General features: G+C 41.2%; 1 protein-coding gene across 4 annotated transcripts in view; it reads right to left on the minus strand.

The window, feature by feature from the left end:
- Window positions 1-27933, minus strand: part of LOC137626753 (1-acyl-sn-glycerol-3-phosphate acyltransferase epsilon-like) — a 280699-nt gene that overhangs the window by 126546 nt on the left and 126220 nt on the right. For all 4 annotated transcript variants that reach the window (XM_068357759.1, XM_068357762.1, XM_068357769.1 and 1 more), the window contains exons 4-5: window positions 27213-27415; window positions 24106-24204 (exon numbers count right to left, since the gene is read on the minus strand). In XM_068357759.1, coding sequence (XP_068213860.1) covers window positions 24106-24204; window positions 27213-27415 — 302 coding nt within the window. The remainder of the gene's footprint in view (window positions 1-24105; window positions 24205-27212; window positions 27416-27933) is intronic.

Genomic DNA, 27933 nt, shown 5'->3' on the forward strand with positions numbered 1-27933 from the left:
GACCAGCGGCCCCTCCGAGACCTATTTCATGGTCTCTTGACAAAGTGCTACATTTTGCCTCAGGCTTGGACAATGAAACTTGTCCTCTGAAAGATTTGACCCAGAAAGTTATTTTCTTGTTTGCCTAAGCCTCAGGGGCTAGAGTTAGTGAAATTGTGGCATTATCTAGGGAAGAGGGCTACATCCGCTTCGCTGACATGGGCGAGCTCACCCTCTTTCCTGACCCAACGTTTCTGGCCAAGAACGAGTTACCCACAAGGAGATGGGGTCCCTTGAGAATCTGCCCTCTGTAGGAAGATGTCTTTCTGTGTCCAGTGGAGAGTCTAAAGGTCTATCTTCGCAGAACTTCAGAATTCGGAGGAGGACAACTCTTTAAAAGAGAAACATCGGGGTCAAACCTGTCACTTGAACAACTACGGGCGAAGATCACCTACTTCATTCACAGAGCGAATCCTGACAGTACACCAGCAGGTCATGATCCTTGGAAGGTCGCCTCTTCCCTGAACTTCTTCCAACTAATGGACTTTGAAAGTCTTCGCTCTTTTACTGGATGGAAGTCATCCAGAGTGTTCTTTAAGCACTACACGAAGCAAGTGCAAGAAATCAAGCGATATGTGGTGGCGGCAGGTAGTGTTCTAAAATCTGCCGCTTAGTACAGCGAGGAACAGTGAATTTTATGAGACTTAAAATTCTAAAGGGTGTATATGTTGGCCCTAGTGCACAACTGAGTAGTGATCGTCATCGTGATGACGATATGGACTGTTCTAATATACCAAGACTAAACACTAGTGCCGCGTGTCCTGTACACGAGTGTATATTGAGACATTCTCAGAAAGATATTACAATTCCATACGGATACTGAAGTGTGTGGCAAGTTTTTCCTTTTCAGATACTACAAATATTTCTGTTTATGTCAAGGTGCCTATGTTATGTAACTGATTCTCAATTACAATTTTATGCTATTTACATGTATGCTCAAATTTTACATTTTCACATGTATGCTCATCCTCATTTATTTATTTAAACACATATAAAATGGTTTTATGCGTCTTTTTTCGCCCCAAAACATTTTTAATAAAGAAACTGTGAGAGTATTTTTCTACCCTTCTTCTGCATGATGTATTGAACAATAATGATACCTTTGTTCCTACGCTTACACAAACCTTTCAATTGAAATACAACTTGTTCCGACACGATGCAATCTCGGGCTACGGACATGCAATGAGGCCTGCATGTTCCCTTAGAAGGCTGGGATGGTTCAGTGTAACATGCAACTTCGAGACTTTTCCTGAGTCTGGTTCGACTCTTCCCTGTAGGGAACAGGAAGCACTAACATTATATATGTTAAGCGGAAACGACTATAACGGTGTTGTCGTAGGTTTCTTAGGTCCTATAGACCAAGGAAATATTGTCTGGAAGTCAAAGGCACAACTGGGAAATCCACGATACATTAATGCTCTGGTAAACTTCCATCAGGACGACATGGCCTGAGACCAAAAAACGGATTTTGAGCGAAGCGAAAAATCTATTTTTGGGTGAGATAGCCATGTCGTCCTGATGGACCCGCCCTCCTTTCTATGAAAGGCCTTAGCAGGCTCCCTTCCTATCTTACTGTATCTGGAGATATTGGCTGAATGCTAAAAGGAATGAAGATGGCGGGTGGATGCTACGTCATCCAAGATGGCGACGGGTATGAGGTCATCCGAGTACCCATAACAGTAACGGAGGAGGAGAACTTTGTAATGGCTCCTCCCTTATCTTGCCACTTAGTCCCCCTTGAAGCGTAAACGCTATGTGGGGTCTGATAGCTATGTGGCGTGTCAAGAATACGTCCCCTGTTATTATGCGATATCCTAAAAGGCAACTTTAGGGATATTCGTGCCAGAAGTTAGAATTCTGGAGACCTTTAGTTTAATTCTCTGGGAATATCCACTGTAGTCAAATATACCCTAGGACGCTACTGAAGGAAACTTCCATCAGGACGACATGGCTACCTCACCCCAAAATAGATTTTCTGGGTCGACCTGTGACGGCCGGTGAAAAGGGTCCTTCTTTACACTTTTCTGATATAAACCTTCCAAATATACCAGAGAAAGATAAAAGTATGGAATGCAGAGGTTACTACCCTTGCGCGAGCACTTTGTGGGTGTCGTGTATAAAGCAGGGGCGTGTGAAAACCACTATTCACAGGCTGTCTTCCATTTAGCTAATTCCTCCGTCAAAAGGGATGGGCCGATACAGAGGCACCAGCTACGCTACCCGAGCCACACCACCGACGCAAGCGCCATCTGAACAACATCCTTCTGTTTTGGACTTGCTAGCTTGGTCTTAGATTTTTGTGTTCTCGGTGTTTTCACGTTTCGTGGATTAATTTCATCATGGCCGAAGCTCCAACTTCACCAATACCAATGTTAAGTACCATAGTTTGTTTTGACAGCTTTTGCAGTACCGGGCAGTTGTTCTTTTCCCAGTATTGTGTTGTTTTTTATTCGACCGGCTTGGCCTTCCGCGGTGTCGGCAGCCATTGTTGTTTTGATTTGCCTTGCTGGGAATTTCATGTTAGTCTTGCCCATTTGGTACACTGTCAGTTAGGTTCTTGGTTAAGTCACTGGCCTTACGCCTTTTTGAACCATTATTATTATTATTATTATTTCCTATGGTACTTTTTGCTAGCAAGTCCAGTCTGGACGAACAAGAATAGCGTTCTGGCTTTATTATACGTAGTTTAGTACCCGCCATGAGCGGCGTTCGTCAGTGGACTATATCCTTTTAAATTTTGTTACGGAGACGTTATTCTTCGTTCGTAGTCTTGTATTTGACGTTACAATTTTATTGTTATACTTATATTATATTATAATGTGCTTAATTAGGTTCTTTATAGTGTAACCACGAGAGCGAGAGCATGGAGTTCTCGTTTTCTGTCGCTCAGTCACGAGTTACCCTTTCTCTCGTTTTCTTTCTTAGCCTCGAGTAGGAGAGGTGGATTTCCCGTTTTCCGTTTTATACGATCACGGGTTCTCCCTCCCCCCTCTCCCTCTACGGGTATACAGTATGATATTTTACGAATTATTTTATTATGTGGTTACTGTTAATATAGCTAGCGTTATTAATAGGTCCTGTTCGTGTGTGAGTCATTGTTTTGGGCCAGCTTTATGACGCCACCTGTTCCCCTCGTAGTTCCGTCCTCTCCCCGCTACGGCTTGGGATAGGATCTGAACATTCATCCACTCCGCCTTGAGTTCTACTCCGCCATGAGGGATACTCATTGAGATTGGAACCTATAGTTATATATCATTTGGAGTGCAACCCTCTGGCAGGGCCTCATCCCCCCGGTGGTCCCTTGCACCCAGTCTCCGGCCACGGCCATATCCACACAAAATATTCATTATTAATCACAACTTATTTATTCCAGACCTTTCACCGGACCTCCGGCTTCACCGGAGATCACCAATACGCTTAGCAATGATGTTAGCCTTAGCTTTTAGCTACTGCTTGTATTTTATAATTTATTTGGTTACGGGCCTATCACTGAATCCTCGACCCTGTCGGAGGTTCTGCAGCTTACAATAATTCATTTTATTCTTATTTTAATAATATTTATGGAAATACGGACCCATTTTAAATTGCTCCGGCACACTCTGGTGCAGGAAAATTCTATATTTAAAATATTTTAATATGGAGCTCCGGCTCCCATTCATTGAACCATCCTATGCACACATATTTAATGCTATCTAGACTCTGTTAGTAGATCTTAATCCCTTACCAGAGTCTCAAGGAACATCCAGACTTATGTCTCCTTTCTTTTACAGAAGGTCCGCTGCGCTGCCAAGGGCTGCCCCGCATCTTTCAACGATCCCGTTGGACATGATCTCTGCCGGTCGCATGCACATTGCGCTATCTCCTTTATTCGGGAGCCGGGACAAGCCCCATACATGGTTTGGTTCCCGGAATCGTGCACGCTCTGTTACGAGTTGTCCTCTATACTCCTGAACGATGACGTAAGTTGGTTTTCGTTTTGTTCCTTTTATCCTTTGGCGATGATTAATTTGTTCCTTAATTATGTATACATCGCTTATTTCAGAGAACGATCCTTCTCCTTCATCACTAATCCCCTCACCTCTTTCAGGCCGATGATGAATCTCTTCGGTCGGCAAGAGCTGCTCTTCGTCCTTGGGTGTCGGGCTTCGGCAGGAATGCTCCGTCTGGCACACCTTATCTCCTCGACGGAGACATGGCCTCCCGACTCTTCCCAGGCTCTACCACTGCAGCAGTCACTCCGGAGGCGGCTGCCCCTTTAATTGAAGCGGTCAGAGCAACCATCCCCACGGAAGAAGAATCTCTTTTAGCGGGGGACGTGTCAGCTCTGGGTTTAGACATCGAGCCCATGGACGAGCAGGTAGGTGGTGTCGAGTTGGTGGAAACTTTTTTGTCTCCTACTCCTTCCTCTACCTCTTCCTTTCTCGGCTTTGATAAGCCTACGGCTTCTCCTCGGGATCCCTCCGTCCATGTACGACCCAAGGTGAAGCCACTACGTACCTTTAAGTCATCAGCTTTGCCATTGTCTACGTCACCGGTCCCTCGACCCTCGACTGCTCCTCATGTTCCTATTGCTTCCCATAAAACCGTGACTTCTAAGAAGTCGAAGTCCGCCAAGTCCAAGGCTTCGTCGGCGGGTGGCTCTCACTTCCCCGTCGACCTGATCAGGGATATAGTCAAGGAGCAAATTCAGCAACATTCTGGGGCTATGACGGAGCTAAACGATATGGTGGCTAATCTGATCCGCTCCGGAACTCAGATTTCTTCGCCTTCAGCCCCAGACGCGTCGAAGTTACCCCCCTTCGATAAAAACAACCCTTGGAGGTTTGCCTTGCATGCTCCGTACTTAGATGATACCCTAACTCTAGATGGCATAGGCACCCGCCCTCTAGAGGACCTAGAATTCTAACCCCCGGGGCTAGAATTCCCATTCAACGGCTTCGTCCGCCTAAAACAGCATGCCTTGGTTAGAATGGACAAGGTACCGAAGGAAACGGTGACATTTCCAAAAGAACAGGCCCAAGCTGTCTGGGCCAGGACTCTGTCAGAATGGGGGTGTACCAACTCCAAGCTCACCCCACACAAAGGTGCCTACACTATTTTTACAACGGCATCGTCCATTACCTTGCCACTTATAGATAAAGTGACGGAGCTGACAATACATGCCGTCAAGGAAGGCTCTGCCATGCCGGCTCTCAAAGAGACGGACCCCACCTCACTGCTCATTCCGAGTACCTCTGCCACCTGGGATGACGCTTCTTCTACCTTCACGGTAGGGAAGCTAGACCCAGACTGCGCCTCTTCTCTTTTTTCTGAGAAGCTTCCCAGATTACTAGAGAGTCTTCTCAAGACCGAGTTCGAGGCACGTAATAGGTTAGCTAGGTCCCTCCACTCCATCACCTCCATTGAGTCCCTAGCCTCTGTTTACCCGACTGAAACTTTGTTCAGGGTTTTCACAAAGAAGCTGCTTCTGTCCTATCAAGTTGACCTCCACGACTTCTGGTCGGCTCGGGTTAGCTGCAGGAAATACGTTCTGTCTGAGGCTTCTATCAGACATGAACCGAACAGGCTGATAACGTCCTCCTGCTGGGGTAAGAACCTATTCCCTCAGGATGAAGTTAATAAAGTTCTTCAAGACGCTGCGAGGGCAAACCAAAATTTGCAAGTAAGGTGGGGCCTCACGACCAAAAGGAAGATCGAATCCCACAAACAAACTTTCTTCAACAAAAAGCAGAGATTTACCCCTTACAAGACGAACCGGGGTCACTACCACCAATCGTCAGTCCCCCACACGTCAACATAGTCTTCCTCTGCTTCGACTTCTCAGCAACCGGTTCCCCCTCAACAGGTGGTCTACCTCACTGCTCCCCCAGGTACACAACCCAACCCCACTTGGATGTCCTCTCCTGCATACAACCCTAGCTACGAACCCTCCGGTTCCTTTCGTGGACACCAGAGAGGAAGCTACAGAGGTAGAGGACAGTTCCGCCATCGAGGCAGACCTAGAGCAAGGGGTGCTCGGGGAGGGAAGGGACCTAGATTCACTCCCTCGCAATGATGTGTTCCCGGTAGGGGGGAGACTTTATCACTTTCGAGACCATTGGACCTTCAGTCCATGGGCTCACAGCATAATATCCAAAGGCTTGGGTTGGAAATGGTCACAGGGATCTCCACCTCCACCAGTGACCTTCTTCCAGAGACCCACTCCCATCCTGAAAGAGTACACCACAGAGTTACTCAAGAAGAAAGCAATCAAACGAGTTCGATCACTGAAATTCCAAGGCCGCCTGTTTACAGTTCCAAAGAAAGACTCGTCGGCGTTGAGAGTGGTTCTGGACTTGTCAAAACTAAACTCTTACATTCTCTGCGACAAGTTCCGTATGTTGACTATCTCTCAGGTACGGACCTTACTTCCCCGTGGGGCCGTCACCACCTCTATCGATCTTACCGACGCCTATTATCATGTGCCAGTAGCTCGAAACTTCTCTCCTTACCTAGGCTTCCGCCTAGGCAAGAAAGCCTTTGCGTTCAAAGTCATGCCCTTCGGTCTCAGCATTGCCCCCAGGATTTTCCCGAAACTGGGAGAGACAGTGCTCGAACAACTCAGGAACCAAGGGATACAGATCATTGCCTATCTGGACGATAGGCTCATTTGGGCTCGGTCGACCCAGGAATGCAACAGAGCTACGACGAAAGTACTTCGATTTCTCGCCAACCTGGGATTCCAAGTCAATCTCCAAAAGTCCCGCCTACAACCATCAAGCCACTTCGAATGGTTAGGAATTCAGTGGGACCTTTCAAAGCACAGGCTCTCCCTTCCTCCCAAAAAGGTAAGGGAGATAGCTTCCAAAATCAGGAATTTTCTCAAACACAAACAGGTGTCCAGAAGAGCCTTAGAAAGAATCCTCGGCCTTCTCCAATTTGCTTCAGTAACAGATCTCCTATTAAAAGCCAAACTCAAAGACATCAATCGAGTTTGGAGAAAGAGAGCTACAGTACCTTTAAGAGACAAGATCTCGAAGATCCCCTCTGTCTTAAAAATGAGACTACGCACATGGTCCGAACCGAGGAACCTCCCTCTGCAATTCCCCCCTCCACAAGTGACAGTTCATACAGACGCGTCTCTGAGTGGCTGGGGGGTTACTCCCAACATCAGATGTTTCAGGGCTCTTGGTCACCCGCCATGAAACAGTTCCATATCAATGTTCTCGAAGCCATGGCAGTGTTCTTGACCCTGAAGAGAATCTCTCCTCCGAGGTCGTCCCACATCAGAGTAGTCTCAGACAGCACAGCTGTAGTACACTGCATCAACAGAGGAGGATACAAGTCACCCAACCTGAATCAGGTCCTGGTCACTATCTTCGCCTTGGCAGCAGACAAGAACTGGTTCCTGTCAGCAACTCACCTAGCAGGAGTCCAGAATGTGATAGCGGACTCACTATCCAGGACGAAACCACTGGAATCGGAATGGTCCCTAGACATAAGTTCCTTCCGGTGGATACTCAGGCTGGTTCCGGGCCTCCAGGTAGATCTATTCGCGACTCAACTGAATCACAAACTTCCCTGTTATGTGACCCCAAACCTGGACCCTCAGGCTTATGCCATGGACGCATTAACCCTGGATTGGAACCATTGGAAGAAGATTTACCTATTCCCTCCAGTGAATCTTCTAATGAAAGTTTTACACAAACTACGCTCCTTTCAAGGGGCGGTGGCCTAAGTAGCACCTCACTGGCCAAAAAGCAGTTGGTTTCCTCTCCTCCTCGAGCTGAAACTTCGTCCCTTCCGGATCCCATTCCCCAAGCTGACCCAAGTAGTCCAAACTCGGACTGTGTCAGATTCCTCAAGGATAGCCAAAACCCTAATTTTGTGGACTTCATGAAGTTTGCAGCTCGTAGAGATGCGAACATCGACCCGGAAAATGTCCTCTTTATAGAATCAGACAAAAGGGACTCTACAATTCGTCAATATGATTCGGCCGTTAAAAACTAGCAGATTTCTTAAAGAATTCAGACCATACTTTTATGACTCCTAATTTAGCCATCTCCTTCTTTAGGTTCATATTTGACAAAGGCCTAGCAGCTAGCACTATAACCACCATCAAGTCAGCTTTGAAGAAGGTCTTCCTTGTTGGGTTTAACATTAACCTAGCAGATTCCTATTTCTCATCTATTCCAAAAGCATGTGCTAGGCTTCGACCTTCGGTTCGTCCACAAAAGGTCTCTTGGTCTCTGAACGATGTCCTCAAACTTGCGTCAGACACGGACAATGAATCCTGCTCCTATATCACTCTTCTTAGGAAGACTTTATTTCTAACGGCTTTGGCCTCGGGTGCTAGAATCTCAGAACTAGCAGCTCTCTCACGAAACTCAGAAAACATAGATTTCCTCCCTTCAGGTGAAGTACTTCTTTCTCCAGACAGAGCTTTCCTAGCTAAAAATGAGGACCCACAAAATAGGTGGTCCCCTTGGAAGATTATTCCTCTTCTCCAAGATACTTCTCTGTGTCCAGTCACTACTCTCAGGGCCTTTTTAGCTAGAACTGCCACCCGCTCGTCTGGCTCCTTGTTTATCAGAGAACAAGGAGGTACTATTTCCATTCAAGGCATTAGGCAACAAATCCTATACTTCATTAAACAAGCTAATCCGGAATCATTTCCCCATGCTCATGATATCCGGTCAGTAGCTACCTCCATCAATCATTTCCAAAATATGGATTTTGATGACCTTAAAAAGTACACGGGTTGGAAATCTCCTATGGTTTTCAAACGCCACTATCTAAAGAACTTACAGGCCCTTAAATACCCAACGGTTGCAGCTGGGAGCCTCATCTCTCCCCATTAATCTCTTGTTCTTCCTTTCATCCATCTCTCCTCTTCTCCCTCCTACCTGCCACTCGCACCACGTCGCCGCTCTCTTTGGTGGTTCGTTAGCCCTAAGTTTATTACATGTTTAGTTCCTATGGTTATTAACTGTTATTGTGTTTACCGTAACTTTAGTGTTGGGTTATTCTTAGCCATGTCAGTTTTTGTTGCATATTGTGCTCTGATACTCGGATGCTTCCTTGTTATCATGTTTATTTAGGCTTACGTTCACTATGTCCTTTGGCTAGTTTGTAATTTATGCTTACTTACCTTAATATAATATATTATTTTCCTTACATGGTGTTTATCTCTCTCCTCATTAGGTTACTATTTATTATTGGGCTTGTAAGGCATTCTCTGGTACATTTTCACCGGCCGTCACAGGTCGACCCAGAAAAGGGATTTTGACGAAGGAAAAATCTATTTCTGGGGAGAGACCTGTGACGCCCGGTGAAACCCTTCCCTGTTATATTGTATGATCCCACCCTTTCCTTTCCAAGCCATCATGTTCAATACAGAAGGATGTTGTTCAGATGGCGCTCGCGTCGGGCGTCGGTGGTGTGGCTCGGGTAGCGTAGCTGGTGCCTCTGTATCGGCCCATCCCTTTTGACGGAGGAATTAGCTAAATGGAAGACAGCCTGTGAATAGTGGTTTTCACGCTCCCCTGCTTTATACACGACACCCACAAGGTGCTCGCGCGAGGGTAGTAACCTCTGCATTACATGCTTTTATCTTTCTCTGGTATATTTGGAAGGTTTATATCAGACAAGTGTAAAGAAGGACCCTTTTCACCGGGCGTCACAGGTCTCTCCCCAGAAATAGATTTTTCCTTCGTCAAAATCCCTTTTTCGCTTCGCTCAAAATCCGTTATATATACATATACATACATATATGTATATATATATATATATATATATATATATATATATATATATATATATATATATACACATATACATTATATATATATATACTGTATATATATATATATATATATATATATATATATATATATATATATACACACATATATATATATATATATATATATATATATATATATATATATATACATATACATATATATACATATATATATATATATATATATATATATATATATATATATATACATATGATTATACAATTGATAGGTTTCTATATAAAGACTTTATGAGTAGAGGACATAAAATTATTGGGGGAACAGTCCCCTGGCCGTTGAGAATTAGTATATCATTCAAAACAACATTAGTGATGAGGGGAGGTAGAATCCTTGGGGGAAAATCCTATAAGATAATGGGTACTGGGACATCATTCATGGAAATTCGGTAAGGAGGGGAGGTAGAAACCTGGGGGGACAAGACACATTTATGAATTGGGATACTACTCACAAGAACGTAGTGAGGACGGGAAATAGAATCACAAAAGGAAAAAGCCACTAGGATAACAGGAATAAGTATAGTAACAAAATCTCGGTGATAAGGGGAAGCAGAAACCTTTCGGGGAAAAGACACAGAAAAGTTGGAATTTGGGATGTAATTCAAGAAAAATCAGCAAGGAGGGGAGATAGAACCATGGGAAAAAATAATTTGGCAGTTGAGAATTGTGATATAATTCAAGGATAGTAAGGGAGGAGGGGAGGTAGAATTATTGAGGGATAATCCACTAGGATATCAGGAATTGCGATATTTACATAAACTCAGTTGCAGGAGGTGGGGTAGAATCCTTAGAGGAAAAGCCACAAAGCAATTGGAAATTGGGAAATTCAAGGAAAATCAGTGAGGCGGAAGGTTGAATCCTTAGGGGAAAAGCAGATAATAGGAATTAGGGTATTCACAGCAAATCAGTGAGAAGGGGAGGTAATACCTTAGGGGGAACAGCCACTTGGTTAATAGGAATTTGGATATTTATGAAAATCAGTGAGGAAGGCAGGTAGAATCCTTGGGGAGAAAAACAAATTGGACAATGTGAATTGGGGAATTTGAGGAAATTAAGTGACGATGGTAGGTAGAATTCTTGGGGGGATAAAGCCACTTGACAGTAGGGAAATCATACAAGGAAACTATGTGAAAAGGGGAGGTAGAATTAGTAAGGGGTAAAGCTACTTGGGGTTAGGAAATCATACAAGGAAAAATAAGTGAAGATGGGAGGTAGAATCTTGGGGGGGGGGGGTAAAGCCACTTAGCAGTTAGAAAATCATACAAGGAAACAAAGTGAGGAGGGGAGGTAGAATCCTTGTGGGTAAAGCCACTTAGCAGTTAGGATATCATACAAAGAAACTAAGTGACAATGGGCAGTAGAATTCTTGGGGATGTACGGCCACTTAGCAGTTGGGAAATCATACAAGGAAACAAAGTGAGGAAGGGAGGTAAAATCCTTGAGGGGAAAAGCCAGTCAACTAATGGGAATTGGGATATCATTTATGGAAACTCAGTGAGGTGGGGAGGTAGAATCTTTGGGGGGAAAACCACTTAGAAGTTGGGAATTAGGATATTATTCAAGGAAACTTTGTATGAGTAAGGGAGGTAGAATCCTTGGGAGAAAAGCCAATTGGCAGTTGAGAATTGAGATATCATTCAAGGAAAATTGTTGAAGATATTCAAGGATACTCAATAAGGGGAGGTAGAATCCTTGGGAGAAAGGACACTTATCAGTTGGGATATAATTCAAGGAAACTGCATGGGGGAGGATGTAAAATCCTTGAGGAAAAAGACACTTGGCAGTTTGGAATAGGGATATATTTCAAGGAAACTCAGAAACGAGGAGAGGTAGAACCTTTGGGGGGAAAGCCACTTATTCATTGGGAATTGGGATATCATTCAAAGAAAATCAGTAAGGATATTTGAGGAAACTCAGTGATGAGGGGAGGTAGAATTCTTGGGAAAAAGACACTTGGCAGTTGGAAAATCATTCAAGAAAACTCAGTGAGAAGGGGAGGTAAAATCCTTGGGGGAAAAGCCAAAGGGCACTTAACAATTGGGATAATCACAGAAACTCAGTGAAGAGGGAAAGTAGTGTCCTTGGGGCAAAAGCCACAGAGCAGTTGGGAACTGGGATATTCACGGAAACTCAGTGAGGAGGGGATGTAGAATCTTTGAGAAAAGTCACTTGGCAGTTTGGAATGGGATATCATTAAAGGAAACTCCGTGAGGAGGGTATGTAGTATCATTAGGGGAAAAGCCACAGGGCAGTTGGGAACTGGGTTTTCATCTATGGAAACTCAGTAAGGAGGGGATGTAAAATCTTTGAGAAAAGTACCTTGGCAGTTGGGAATGGGATATCATTCAAGGAAACTCAGTGAGGAGGTAAGGTAGAATCCATTGGGCAAAAGGCACACAGATAATAGGAATTGGGTTATTCAAGGAAACTTAGTGAAGAGGGGAGGTAGAATCCATGGGGGAAAAGCCACATAGGCAATTTGGAACTGGGATATCATTCCCAGATATTAACTGTGGAGAGGATGTAGAATCTTTGAGAAAAGTCATTTGGCAGTTGGGAAAAGGAAATTATTCAAGGAAATTCAGTGCAGCTATTCAAAGATACTCAATAAGGGGAGGTAGAATCCTTAGGAGAAAGGACATTTGTCAGTTGTGAAATCATTCAAGGAAAGTCAGTGAGGAGGGGAGGTAGAATCTTTGGGGGAAAAGCCACTTGGCAGTTGGGAATTTGGATGTAACTCAAGAAAACTGTATGAAGGGGATGTAAAATCCCTAGGGGAAAATCCACTTAGCAGTTTGGAATTAGGATATCATTCAAGGGAATTCAGTGAAGAGGGGAGGTAGAACTCTTGGAGGAAAAGCCACTTGGCCCATGGGAATTGGGACATCATTCATGAAAAATCAGTGAGGATATTCAAGGAATTTCAGTGATGAGGTACAGTAGAATCGTTGAGAGAAAGGACACTTGTCACTAGAGAAATCTTCAAGGAAACTCAGTGAGGAGGGGAGGTAAAATCTTTGGGAGGAAAAGCAACTTGGCAGTTGGGAATTAGGATATAATTCAAGGGAACTGTATGGAGGGGATATAAAATCTTTGAGGGAAAAGCCACTTGGCAGTTGGGAATTGGGATATAATCCAAGGAAACTCAGTGACGAGGGAAGATAGAACCCTTTGGGAAAAAGCCACTTGCTCATTAGGAATTGGGATATCATTCAAAGAAAATCAGTGAGGATATTCAAGGACACTCAGTGATGGGGGGGGAGATAGAATTCATTTAGAAAAAGACACTGGGCAATTGGAAAATCATTCAAGAAAACTCAGTGAGAAGGGGAGGTAAAATCCTTGGAGGAAAAAGCCACAGGGCAGTTGGGAACTAGGATATCATTCACGGAAACTCAATGAGGAGGGGGATGTAGAAATTTTGAGTAAAGTCACTTGGCAGTTGAGAATGGGATAAAATTCAAGGAAATTCAGTGAAAATATTCAAGGATACTCAATGATGAGGGGAGGTAGAATCCTTAGGAAAAAGGACACTTGTCATTTGAAAAAGCAACCAAGGAATCTCAGTGAGGAGGGAGGGTATAATATTTGGGGGAAAAAAAACTTGGGCAATGGGAATCGAAACATCATTCATGTAAAATGTGAGGATATTCAAGGATATTCAGTGATAAGGCACTGTAGAATCCTTGGGAAAATCCTTGGCATTTGGAAAATCATTCCAGGAAACCCAGCGAGGAGGGAAGTAAAATCCTTGGGGGGAAATCAGAAGGGCAGTTGATAATTGGAATAGTCACAGATACTTAGTGAAGAGGGAAAGTAGTATCCTTGGGCAGTTTGGAACAGATATTATACAAGGAAACTCAGTGAAGAGCAAAGATAGAATCCAGGGGGGGAGCCTTTGATACAATGGGAATTGGGATATTCAAGGAAACTCAGTGACGAGGGGAGGTAGAATCCTTGGGAGAAAAAGTTACTCAGATAATAGAAATTGGGATGTTATTCTCAGAAACTCAGCGAGGAGGGGTGGTAGAATCCTTGGAGGAGAAGCCAAAGGGCAGTTAAGAATTGGGATCTCATTCACAGAAACTCAGTGAGGACGGAGGTAAAATCCTTGGGGGAGAGGCCACTTTGTAGTTGCGAATTGGGGTATATTTCTAAGAAATGCAGATAGGAGGGACAGTAGAATCATTAGGGGGAAAGTCATTTGGCAGTTGGGAATTAGGATAGCATTCAAGGAAACTCGGTGAGGAGGGGAAGTAGAATCCTTGGGGGAAAAGCCAAAGGACAGTTGAAAACTGGGATATCATTCACAGAAATGTAGTGAGGAAGGGAGGTACGATCCTTGGGGAAAAGCCACTTGACTAGTGGGAATTTTAATATTTCACAAAAATCATTGAGAAGGGGAAGTAAAATCCTTGGGGGAAAAACCACAAAGCAATTCAGATATGGGATATTCAAGGAAAATTAGTGAGGAGGAGAGGTAGAATCCTGCTGGGAAAAGCCAAAGGGCAATTGGGAATAAGGATATCATTCAAGGAAAATCAGTGAGGAGGAGAAGTAGAGTCTTTGGGGAGAAGGCCACAAGACAGTAAAGAATTTGGATATCATTCACGGAAACTCAGTGAGGAGGGGAGGTATAATGACCCATAAGAACTTTCGTAGTCACATGGTGGGATACTGCTCTAGACCAAAGGTCGAGCCATGAATAGGTATGGATCGCAGACATAGCTGCTACTTCCATGTTCATTATTTCTGTACCTGAAAAAAAATTGGAGGAGAAAGCTGATACTTAACAAAATCCCCATGCTTGCCTAACCTAGGCCAAGGAATATTCATATCCTTCAGCCTAGAGTCTGCAGGCACAGGACTAGTTGCTAGACTGCAGGGCGAAGGGGATCACATGACCCCTCCAAGTGCAGTCTGGGGGGGGGGGGGCAAGGCCCCCAATGCCAACAAGCAATGTCCAACAGGAGAGTACATTCACCTTATTGGATAGCTGGAGGCACACGACAAGTAGTCTGAGGTTCTGACCCAAATGCAAAGCTCATCAACAATGGTTTGGAAAGGGGCAGAAAAACCCTAGCCTAACCTTACCAGAATTACAATTCAAGGCAGGAACGGCTAGGATTGTAACCGTGGGCTACCCTCAGAGGGAAGATGAGATTACCTTATACATATAGGTAACTGGGGATGTGTGTGAAAGTATACTAAAGCCACTAGGCTATTAGCCTAGCGACATAGAGATCGACTACCTGATTCATCGAAGCTCTTCGTATACGATCTTGGAAGAGGAAATCATATGCAATCAAAATATCTTATACGTATATATTGCCTAATATCTTCATTAAGTTGAATAACACCAGGAACACTTATTATATCATGCAGGAAAGTAAGCTAAAACACCTAGGCTAGGTGGCCTAGCGTCAACTAGATCGGCAACTCATTCGCCGAAACGAAAGAATACTATCAGCATAATATAACTAATTCCTAGCAATGAAGACTAAATAGCTAAACAATGAGGAGAAGCTATTATACCGGGAAAGTCGTTCTGGCTAACTAAATAACACATGCGTTACGAACGACAGCGCCGAGGACGCCTCCGGTCTAGGCAACAGCTCTGCCACGAAACAAAACTCTATTTATTTCGAGAAAAACGTTACCTAACGGCCAGAGCTACATTTATACGATATAAGAGGTAAATACTCAACTTTCCAGAGGTAGAAGAAGCTGAAGATTGCGACATGATATCCGAAATAGCAAAAGAACTGGGAAAAAAACACCTTGTCAGGACACTACAGCGAAAGGATAAAGATGTGTACAAAAATAAATATAATTTATTTTTCTGTATAAATTTTTTTTTCTAATTTCTCACGCAGTTTTGTGTGGACTTGAGAGGGGTAATTTTTTGTTATATGTTCTGTGTGCATGACTGTTTTTTGTAAAATGTCTTTACAGGCTTTTTGGAATGTAATTTTAAATTAATTTGCCTAAAGGCCTTATCTGTTGTTGGGTGGTCTTAAGGACCAAGACAAGCAATAATTCTCGGGAACTAATCTTTGTTTTGGTTTCCGAGCTAACGTGTGACACGGCGGAGAAATGGTCGTCAGTGAATTCTGCTACTTCAACGGAGAGTGTAGCTTAAGAGGCTCACTCTCGCTTTTCACTTTTGGACACCGTGGGTACTGGGCTGCTATGAAGAGCGCTAAACAGACGTGCCGAGTTGAAGACATTTATTATAAATGGATCCTGTCGACGTTTGTGCTTTGATTTCGAAAATGCCTCTTCGCTAAATACAGGCTCACTCTCTCTCTCCCCATCTCTGGACTTTGCATCTTGCACGGAGCGCATGATCGATATAAAATCCTTCACTTAAGCCATACATGCTTCGCCCTTTAGCTAAGGTAAGGCCATTAGTGTCTTTTAGTTGAGGTTTCAGAAGTCCTGACGTGACCTAAAATAACAATAAAATAACTCTGTAAGGACAAGTTACGTAAAAATTTCGTGCATTATGCATCCGTAATAGTTTTGTTACTTTATTTTTTCTCGTACAGTTCTGCGAGTGCTAGTGTTATAGTTGGATTGTATCGATCAGTCTTAGCCCATTATACGGATGGTGTTGTTTTCCGCTGGTAGGTTATTAATTAGTTACTGATATTATATGTCGATATTATTTATTTGAGAATATTTGAGATTGTTGGTCTACCTGTAATTAGTTCTCTTTCCTTCTTGTTCATTGTAGGTGTGGTAGGCTTACCTGGGTACAGTAACGACCGGTAATTGTAACCTGACCAATTTATCCTCGATTGGTAATTAAGAATTTTTATGTATTGCCCGTAGATTGAGCGATATAGTTTCATATTAACGTTTGTGCCTTCAGTGGTAATTTTTGTTTATAATGTAACTGTCTAAACTTACAGGTTATGATGCAGAGTCAATAGCCGATAACAGAAAGGTCATTGAAACTAAAGAGGATATTGTTAATTTAATAGGATTGTTCGTACTTTATACTTTTTTATTAAAATACTGAATTGAGTTTTGTATTTAATTTTTACCTCCATGTTTCACCACCTTAAAATATATATGTTGTGTTATCGATTTCGTTTTCTGTATAAGATTGCGGGCGGATACGACGTCATCCAAGATGGCGACGAATATGACGTTATCCAAGTGCTCATAACAGTAACGGAGGAGGAGAACTTTGTAACGGTTCCTCCCTTATCTTGCCACTTCTCCCCCTCGAAGCATAAACGCTATGTGGGGTGCAGATAGCTATGTGGCGTGTCAAGAATACGTCCCCTGTTATTATGCGATATCCTAAAAGGCAACTTTAAGGATATTTGTGCCAGAAGTTAGAATTCTGGAGACCTTTAGTTTAATTCTCTGGGAATATCCACTGTAGTCAAATATACCCTAGGAAGCTACTGAAAGAACCTTCCATCAGGACGATATGACTATCTCACCCAAAAATAGATTTTACGCTTCGCTCAAAATCCGTTTTGTTTGGGCGGACAACACTAAGTTAGCCAAGTTCTCTGGTAATGGTAATGAGAGCTTAAAGGCCCTAAAGGGCCAAATTTCTCTGCTCAGATAAGGCCACAGGGGGTAATCCTGGGGACCTATTGGCTCTAAGAGAATTTTCAGAGGCTGATACCTGCAGGATAAATAGGTTAAACATCTCGTTTGTTTTGACATTTCTAGGTCGTAAATGAGTTCAGGATTCTGAGATTGTGACTGAATCCTTTCTCTGGTTTTCCTCAGTGACAGGTTTCCCTAGGGAAGACTAATATTTCCTAGGTGAAGGATGAGCTTCCCAATCGTTGTGGCTTAAGGCGTCTCTGAAACCAACAGAGGTTCTGAGAAGGTTGACTTCTGCTGGGTCAGCAGCCGTGCTCACAGCGGTGGTCCCGGTTGGTTTAGCATTAATCCAGCTGTCAAGGTTGTAAGGAGTGCCAATTTGTCTCAAACATCCTTTCTTTCTTCAGCCGTAAGCCCAAGCTCATTAAGGCGAGATAAGGAGGCAAAGGTAGGCCTGAGACTTCTTTCCCGTTCAAAATGTTCAGCCAAATGATGTACATTTCCAAGATTCGGTACTTTACAAGCAAACAACTCATTGACTGAAAAGATTCTACTTCGTCTCCACCGCGCGCATTATCTACACCTATTAGTCAAGTTGATTCTTAAGGCTGACTAGCGTTCCATCGCAGGCGTGGGGTAAAAAAGATTCTTTCCTATCTTCACCTTTCAATTTACGTGAATGGGAATCCCTTGAGCAGACGATCATTCTCTGCTCATCAATCACATCCGTGGGGCCATAATTTAGGCCACCACCCGGACTTTTCAGGGAGGATGTTTCAACCTTAAAGCATTGTGGAGAAAAGTTTTCACGCATAAAACTAGCCTGCTCTAGCATGAAGGCATTGTCAATTGTTGTGGGGGGGGGACGTAGCCGAAGCGGTCCGACCACCCTCATAGTTGAGAGATGACAAATCTTTTGATTCATTCCAGGTGCTTTTTAGAGGAGTTTTCTGCCGAGGACCCCTAGGTGTACAAGACATGCCTTTCTCATTAAAATGAGCTAGAGACTGGTAATTAGGATCTTTCAATAAGGCTGCCTTGGTACAAGGGGGGAAATAACAGGCTCAACTCAAAGGTTCCTCCTGGGAACGAGGAAATGCTTTCACTGTTCTGATGAAAAAACTGAAGGGAGGTTCTCACTACATAGAAAGAGATTTTTATCTAACCCCCATCGAGAGAAGACTCAGCAACGTGGAAATCTTGTTCTTTCCTGCGACAAGAAAAAAATCTCTCCCATTGGGAGGAAGTTCACTCCCTACAGTATTTATAAGGCGATTGTCTTGAACATCTTTTGTCTAGGTAAGAAAAAAACAGAGGGAGTGTGTTGATTTCCACAAGGCTCATGAGGACACCTTAATAGTCGCTATCCTGTCCTAGGCTACATAAGCACTCACTCGTAACTCACAGTTAATGAATAGTCACTCATGTGAACGTGAATTAAGAAAAAAAACAAGTCAAGAGAGCTAAACACTAGAAGGGTAAACGAGATGAATGCGAAAGGCTTGATCGTAGAGAGGAAGTGAGAAAACAACCTCTTTACTTTCCAACCAGCAGTGTTGTGAGGGGACGCAGTAAGCAACCTCCAGCTTGGTCCATGCGCATACGCTGTATTTACCCAGCAAGCAACCAAAATTATGATTAGCCAGTCGTAGAAAACATGATTAGTAGTAATCTTATATAAATGACACAGGAATAGATAACGATAATGTCCTCATGATCCCCAGTGGTGAGAATAATTAATGTCAATAGTCCATACTTATGAATACTCAAGTATATCCAACCAATCTCTAAAAAAAAAAAACCATGAACCCTAATTTCTCAAAACATGAAATTTTTAGAAGAAAAAAAATTCTACTTCAGATACCGTACTTTTTTAATATCAATTAATTTTTGTCATTCAAATAAAAAATACCATGAATTTTAAAGCCTACAATCTCTTTCAAACTGTTTTAAAAAGAAAAAAAAATTACCCATGAAACAAAAACATAGTAGGAATTTTGAAGTAACCCCAAAATAACAGTCTTAATGGGATGTAGTGGGAGTGCAACTAGGCCCCATAAAAATATTTTCAGCATGGCTTATACATTTTTCAAAACTATATCTTTAAAAAAAAATTATAAGAATATCACAAAAATAAGTAAAATATTCCTATGTATTGCCTTGTAAAGTAACTTCCACTTTCCCAATCCAAAACATGAACCCAAAAGTGAAATTTTCAAAACCAGCCAGTTAAACCCCAACTCTACAGTACTGTACCTAAAAATCAAAGCTGAATCAGAGATGATGAAAGCATGACTAAGCAAAGGTAATAGTATAAACTTGCATTTGTAACATTTTGAAAATATGTGAACTCTTCTGATATAAGAATCTGTAATGATGAGAGCTGCAATATTAAAAAAAAAAATTATCTTTCTATCTATATACCATGGCACTTCCCCTAATTTTGGGAGTTCGCTGACATAAAAAAAAAAAAGAACAGAGGGAGATTTTTCTTCTCATCATTCCTCCCTGTCTGACGAAGGACCCAGCTGGGTTTGGTTGGTACTGATAGGGTACCGCAGCCCACCCTCCCCCGTTTTCCACCATAAATGAAACTTCATATGCTGACTCCCCTACTCCCACTACCTCAGCGGTCACCCATGGTAGCAACAAGGTCTATCGGAACTGCGTCACAATCACTTGCCATACATTCCTATTTCTAGCAAATCCTTTTGCCTCTCTTGCATCTATCCTCCTGTCAACTAAGGCTTTCTTCACTCCATCTATCAACTCAAACCCCAGCCTTCCTCTTGTACTTCTCCCATCAACTCTTGTATTTATCACCAGATGGCTATTTGCCATCATCTCTACATGACCAAACCTCTTCAACATTTCTCGTATCCGTTCTCACCCTCACTACTTTGTTCCTGACCCTATCCAATCGAGATATGCCAGCCATATTCCTCACACTTCGTCTTGAACACATTCAATTTCTGCCTCTCCGTCACTTTCCTTCCCCATAACTTCGATCCATACATCGCAGTTGGTACAGTATAACGACTTCCTCATACAGAACTCTCTTTACATTTATCCCTGCCCTCTATTTTTTTCCCCTCCCTTCTCTAGCCCCAACACTTTACATCCTTCATTCACTCTCTGATGTACATCTGCTTCCACTCAATCATTCGCAGCAACCACAGACCCCAAGTACTTAAATTGATCTACTTCCTCAAGTTACTTTCCATTCAACATGACATTCAATCTAGTGCCACCCTTCCTTCTCATGCATCTCAAAACATTACTCTTAACCACATCAACTTGCAGCTCTCTCACACACCCTTCAAAACTCTGTCACTAATCGACATTGCTTCTCCTCCATGTCTGCAACCAATTCAGTATCATTGCAAACAAGAACTGATTCACCTCCCCCTCATGATCACTCTTATCTATCGGTTTCAATCTTCGACCAAGCACTTGAGCATTCACCTCTCTTACAGTTCCATCAACAAACAAATTGAACAACCATGGCAACATCACACATACCTGTCTCAGCCTCGCTCTCATTGGAAACAATTCACTCACTTCATTTCCTATCCAAAAACACACTTTACAGCTTATATATACATTGCTTGTACCAACCTTACAATAATTCCATATAACCTCATCAAATTCTACACCATTTCCCTATCAACTCTATCATAAGCTTTCTCCAGATCCACAAATGCAACATATACCTCTGTACCTTTTGCTAAATATTTTTCGCGTATCTGCCTAGCTATGAAAATCTGATTCATCCATCCCGTACCTTTTCTGAAATCACCATGCACTGCTATGGATATAAAACTTGTAAAAAATGCAATAAAGTAAAGTTTACATAATTTATCAAATAATGCACAAAATATAAATATATAAACAGTTCATTCCTATACAGATCAAAACTCAAACACTCCTTGATAATGTTTTAGATCATAAGCTAAAATTATTGACTCATCACAGCTCTTGCCCTAAGGGGATCAGCCGGAATGCTAATATATGGGACGAAAACCACAAAATCATGAAAAAAAAAAAAAAAACATGGAGCTTCCTAGGGCAATGGGAAAAGCGTGTAGGAAATATTTCCATAAAATTCTGTTTATTTTCAGTTACAGATTACAGTAATTAGCAAAAGTATCTCAATATGCCATAAATAGTGATCCATATAAAAAATTTCATATTTCTTCTGCTATCGTAAATTTTAATAATTGTCAGGCTGGGAAGAAAGTAGAGAGGAGAGGTCCCCTTTTTTGTTTCATTTATTTGATGTCAGCTACCCGCCAAAATTGGGGGAAGTGCCTCGGTATTTGTATGTATAACATTTTAAATAAAAAAAAATATTGAGCAATGACATCATTAGAGATCCCATGAGTCACTTATTGGGATGTTACGAGCTTTACAGCCCTCAGTGCGAGGACAAATCTTATGCGACGCAGACCTCTGACGCATCCATTTCTCATTGATTCTCCAAGAATTTCATCATGCCAAGGAGAAAAGACTAGCAAGACATCTTATTTCCATGATGAAGAAGAGAGGTAGCTCTAGTAAGAGTTGAGAAATGTGTATTCTCAGTGACATTAGCAGAGTTAGTGAAGGGGAGAGAGTGTTGTTGAAGAAAGAGTAACCTCGCCTAATGCAGTGCCCGACGCTATGCTCTTATCTGACCTTCCACCCACTCCCAGTACATCCACTGCTGCTACAACTAATCCCAAGACTCATATTGACACACGTACTTCATTATTGGCAAGTGATGAAAGCAGCACTATTAGCAAAGAGATAGAGGAGAAGATAATCAACTCATTCTCATAAGTAGAAACCGATTACAAGAAATTTGTGGAAAAAGATTGTTTGGGTGTAAATGTGAAGAAAATTATAAAGTGCAATTTGAGAATGATGCATTCGAAACAATAGTGAAAAGATCTTGTAGTAAATGTCCCTCAAAAGAGACATCTTTGCCTAATAAATTCCCTACACATGAAACACCGGCCCTTGTATTCAGAAGCAATGACGTGTTGATTTACCATTTCATTTTAGAAGATTATGGAATTGTCGGAATCAAAACACCTGCAAGCAGCAATGGGATTAAAAACAATGGGAAATAATAAATTTACATGATACTTGAAGTATTTGTATGAGGGAATAGTAAAACGCTATAATGAAAAGCAGGAAGATATATATGAAAAAAAAGACCCTTTACTTACAGGATAAATTACACTGCCATCACAAAACCAAAGGTAAGAGACAAAAATCAAATGCAGTTTGGAGATGTCCCAAGACAACCTATCATATGGTAGGAATGTCAAAGTCCTGTCCTTGAAAAACAACATTAGCCGACCAGCCCCCTTAATTAAAAAACATAAATCTTTACACAAGATAAAACTGTTGACATGTACCAATAAAGTACAGATGAATAAAGCACTAATTCAGCATTCAAATAACTCCTTTATTTGATCATATTGTGTTATTGAACAAATAACCATTGATAGGTAGGTAGTAGATTGGCCAGGGCACCAGCCACCTCTTGAGATACTACCGCTAGAGAGTTATGGGGTCCTTTGATTGGCCAGACAGTATTTCATTGGATCCTTCTCTCTGGTTACGGTTCCCATTCCCTTTTCCTACATATACAATGAATAGTCTGGCTATTCTTTACAGATTCTCCTCTGTCCTCATACACCTGACAACACTGATATTACCAAACAATTCTTCTTCACCCAAGGGGTTAACTACGGCAATGTAATTATTCAGTGGCCACTTCCCCCTTGATAATGGTAGAAGAGACTCTTTAGCTATGGTAAGCAGCTCTTCTAGGAGAAGAACACTTCAAAATCAAACCAATGTTCTCTACTCTTGGTTAGTGCTATAGCCTCTGTACAATGGTCTTCCACAGCCTTGGGTTAGAGTTCTCTTGCTTGAGGGTACACTTGGCCACACTATTTTATCTACTTTCTCTTCTTTATGTTTTGTTAAAGTTTTTATAGTTTATATATGAAATATTTATATTAATGTTGTTACTGTTCTTAAAATATTTTATTTTTCCTTGTTTCCTTTCCTCACTGGGCTATTTTCCCTTTTGGGGCCCCTGGGCTTATAGCATTCTGCTTTTCCAACTAAGGATGTAGCTTAGGAAATAATAATAATAATAATAATAATAATAATAATAATAAAAATATTAATTAATAATAATAATCTGATGATCCATATATAATGGAAAAACTCCTGAGCAGATTATTATTATCATCATTATTATTATTATTATTATTATTTTTATCATTATTACTAGTAAAGCAACAACCCTAGTTGGAATATGATATAAGCTCAATGGCTCCAACAGGTAAAGATAGCTGAGCAAGGAAAGGAAATAAAAACAACTGCAAGAGAAGTAACGAACAGTTAAAATAACATATTCTAAGAACCGAAGCAACATAAAAATAGATCTTTCATTAATAAATCATAAAAAGAGACTTATGTCAGCCTGTTCAACACAAAAATAGTTGCTGCAAGTCATTAAAGAACTTAACTTGGCTCCAGAATGTCCATTATAACAAAACAAAGTATGTGGTACAATAATCAACTTGAAAACCAAAATGAAAAATAAAACCATCATACAGTTATTCATGCAAATAAAAACATTTACTCAAAACAAAGTGCAATTTAAAGAATTACTGGAAATAACAAACCTGTATGTTGTGATCACGAGCATATTTTTCTGACTTCTCAATAACTTTTGGATGGCCTGGGTAATACCGCGTTCCCTCTGGAAACACTACCAGCCAAGTCTGCAATATAAAATGAAGAAAAGTACTGTAATTTAAATGAACTTTATATGATTTACATCAAATCAATATTATGCTCATGCAACTAGTTCCAAATGTAATTGAAATGTTGATTATAATCCTCATTCATCAAATGCAAACACATACATAGCACACAATAAAAAAGGGAGCCAAAATAATTTAAAAGGACCAGAGTAATTGGGAGAACAATCTTTTTCTAAGATATAACCTACATGATTTTTTGCTATCAGCATATATTGTATAACCAAAATCCTGAAATAATACTCTAACAAAATTGCTATTTCCAACTAGAGACTTAATTCACATTCATATACTATACCCCCTCTGATGGTCCAGCACTTTGCTGCAGTAGAGGGGCTTGAGTGTCTCAATGATGGGCTGGGCAATGGCGGTGGGGTAGTTTATCCACCCTGGCAGGCTCAACCATACCGCTAAGGCCAGTTCTGAGAGACCAGACCAAGACTGGACCCCTATAGGCCTTCTCCTTTATTTAAGATAGGCAAAGGCTAGGAGAAGGAAAACTCCAAAATCAAACCAAACAAGACCCCAACGGCGGAGCTTCCCAGCGCCGGCGGAAGAGGGCAATGCCTATCGGGCAGGCAACAAGGCGGGCCTTGACATAACAAGAACCCGGCAGCCCGATGCAACCAACATCGGAGAAGCCGCCTGTCTCATATGTCTTGAGCCGCGGTGAAAATGGTGTGGGCCAAGTGTGTGTGCGTGGCCGTTGCAAAGCCACGACCACCCAAAACAATATACCCAGCTAGTGGCATTCTGTCGTTTCCGCCACCCTTCTTCATCTCTTTCTCAGGAGGCTGATGGCTAACGACAGAACCCAATACTCGGACACGAGTGGGCGCCGACGACGATATACTATACCATAGAAAAAATTTCCCTACAACCATTCAGTAAATATAATACAGTATTAATAGTTTTAATAAAAGAGGAACTACAGCATTAATCACTTAATCTTTAAACTAAAATCAATTATTTCAATACTTGCCAGGAATTCAGATACAGTATTCATATGATATTAATTTCAAATAAAAAATAAAATAACAAATTTCCATCTCCATTGTCATTGTAAAAAACTTTTGTTCCTGGGGGAGCATGATGGTGGTGGTACAAATATAAAATGTAAATATCTTCTCCAATGGGCCACCATTTTTATTTATTCCTTCACTGGTTGTAGCATTGGCTACTAACAATTGTATTAGCTATGGTTTACTTTACATCTAGGCCATACAGTGCTCACATCATTTACAAGAATAATTGCTGTCTTCCAATTTTGTGAAGCCTACATTTTGTAGGCAACATGAGTGAATATCGAAAAAAAATGGATCCACATTTTAAATGCATTCTATATAGAAGACTCACATGCTCCTACTCAAGTAATGTGTTTCATGTAGCCCATTATCAGAGGAGCTCACTTCTGATTACTTACATTTAGCTGAGAATAGGGCTAAAGGTAGAGAAACATGTACAATACATAAAAGACATTTAAGGGGTCCCTTTATAATTTAAGGTATGCACTTCTACAATACCTTCTGTTAAAGGCTTCCTCTTCCACCAAACCTCTTCTCTTGATATCATCCTGCACCTTATCTCGCCACCTAATTCTCTGCCTCTCTCTTAATCTCCCCACATGTTCCTCACAAACCCTCCTCACTCCCTCTCCACCCTCCATCCTCTACACATGCCCACACCATCTCGCTGACACTTTTATCACTTCTGTAATCTTTACTACACCTGCCTTTCTTCTTATTTCATCATTTTCCAATCTTTCAAGCAGTGATATTCCCATAACCCCCCCAACATTCCCATCACTGTTCTCTCAATCTTTGCTTCTTCTTTTCCTCTTAGAGCCCACATTTCCTATCTATAAATCAACATGGGTCTTACTACTGTGCTATAGATCGTGACTTTAGTTTGATTAGCATTTTTTCATTACATACCACTCCTGCTACCTCCCTCCACTTCCCCCAAGCTACTTTTATCCTACTCTCAAGGTTAGCCTCACATCCTCCATCCTGACTTATAGTAGAACCCAAGTGTCTAAATTGTTCCACCTGTTTTTTAATCAAGCCTCTACTTTCAAGTATCGCTATCCAGGCCCTACCTTCCTTACTGCTCACCAGTTTCAGCCTTATCCATATTCAATTATAAGCCACCCCTCCCCAAAGTCTCTTGCCACTCTACAACCCTTCTCTAAAAGACTTCATTATTTTCAGCAGTAATCACCATATCATCTGCATATAGCAACTCCCACAACTCTTCATTTCTGATCTCTTCACTTAACACATCCAACACCAGCACAAAAAAAATAAAAATGGGCTTAATGCTGACCTCAGGTGTAATCATACACTAACTTGAAAGCTTTCTGTTTCCCCAACAGCTTTTCTTACTGTTTTCCTTGTTCTTTTGTACATCGTCTACCATTCTAACCAACTTCTCTGGGACTTTCTTCTTCCTCAAGCATCAAGGCATCACTTCTCTTGGTATTCTACCATAAGCCTTCTCTAGGTCTATAAAAGCACAAAAGAGCTTCTGGTTTCCCTCTAGTCTTTTCCTGTAGCTGCCTTACTATAAAGATGGCATCCACAGTCCCTCTCCTCCTCATGAATCCATACTGCTGTTTCCCAATCTCTCATCTAGTACAGTCTCAAAAACTTTTCAAGTCCTGTTAGTTCAATTCCCCTGTAGTTACCACATACAGTACTATGATATCACCTTTCTGATTAAATATAGATACAATTAGACTCTCCCCCCAGTCTATAGGCATTATTTCTTCTTCCCGGGTGATAAAGACATCTAATGCACTATTTTACTTCATTATCAATAAGACTTTCCTCTAATGAAGATGACTAAAGATTTTTAATTTTTCAAATGAGCATATTCTCTATGTAACCTACCCTATTAGTAAAAATAAGAGTTTGTATAGAGATACTGTACAGCTACATCTTGTTACAAAAAAAAAAACAATCACTTACTGGTATTTTGGGATTTTTCAGATAATCAAGGGAAGATATCATCTTTGATTGACTAAACTTTCCTCTTTTGACATAGATGCAGCCATGCACATGGAAATAAAATCCATACAGTGGTATTAATTGCAGTGTGTCTTTCATAACATATCGTAGATGACCCAAGGAGCCACAACGCAGAGAAACCATGTCTGCTACAATCCAGTCAACTGAAAATAAAAAAATGTATATAATCATAAAATATGAGCTTACAATGGTACCTTAATTCACTGAGTACATTAGGAAACTACTATATATATGTAATTTCTTAATAGCAAAACTAATTTTTAACTTATCCAAACCAAAATTTATATATATATATATATATATATATATATATATATATACATATATATATATATATATATATATATATATACATACATACATACATACATACATACATACACACATACATACATACATACATATATATATATATATATATATATATATATATATATATATATATATATATATATATATATATATAATTTCTTAATAGTAAAACTAATTTTTCATTCCAAACCTACCATTTATATCAGTTCACATTTATTAATCTTCACAAGTCTTAAGACACTATTCCTGATTTGAAACACCATCTCTAGGCTGAATAGTCACACTACAGAAGCCTTTTTGGATCCAAGGTGCATGGCAGGTAAGAAACAATCACTTGTACAGTCTAGGA

This window comes from Palaemon carinicauda, chromosome 2, assembly GCF_036898095.1.
Source record: "Palaemon carinicauda isolate YSFRI2023 chromosome 2, ASM3689809v2, whole genome shotgun sequence".
NCBI classification, from domain to species: domain Eukaryota; kingdom Metazoa; phylum Arthropoda; class Malacostraca; order Decapoda; family Palaemonidae; genus Palaemon; species Palaemon carinicauda.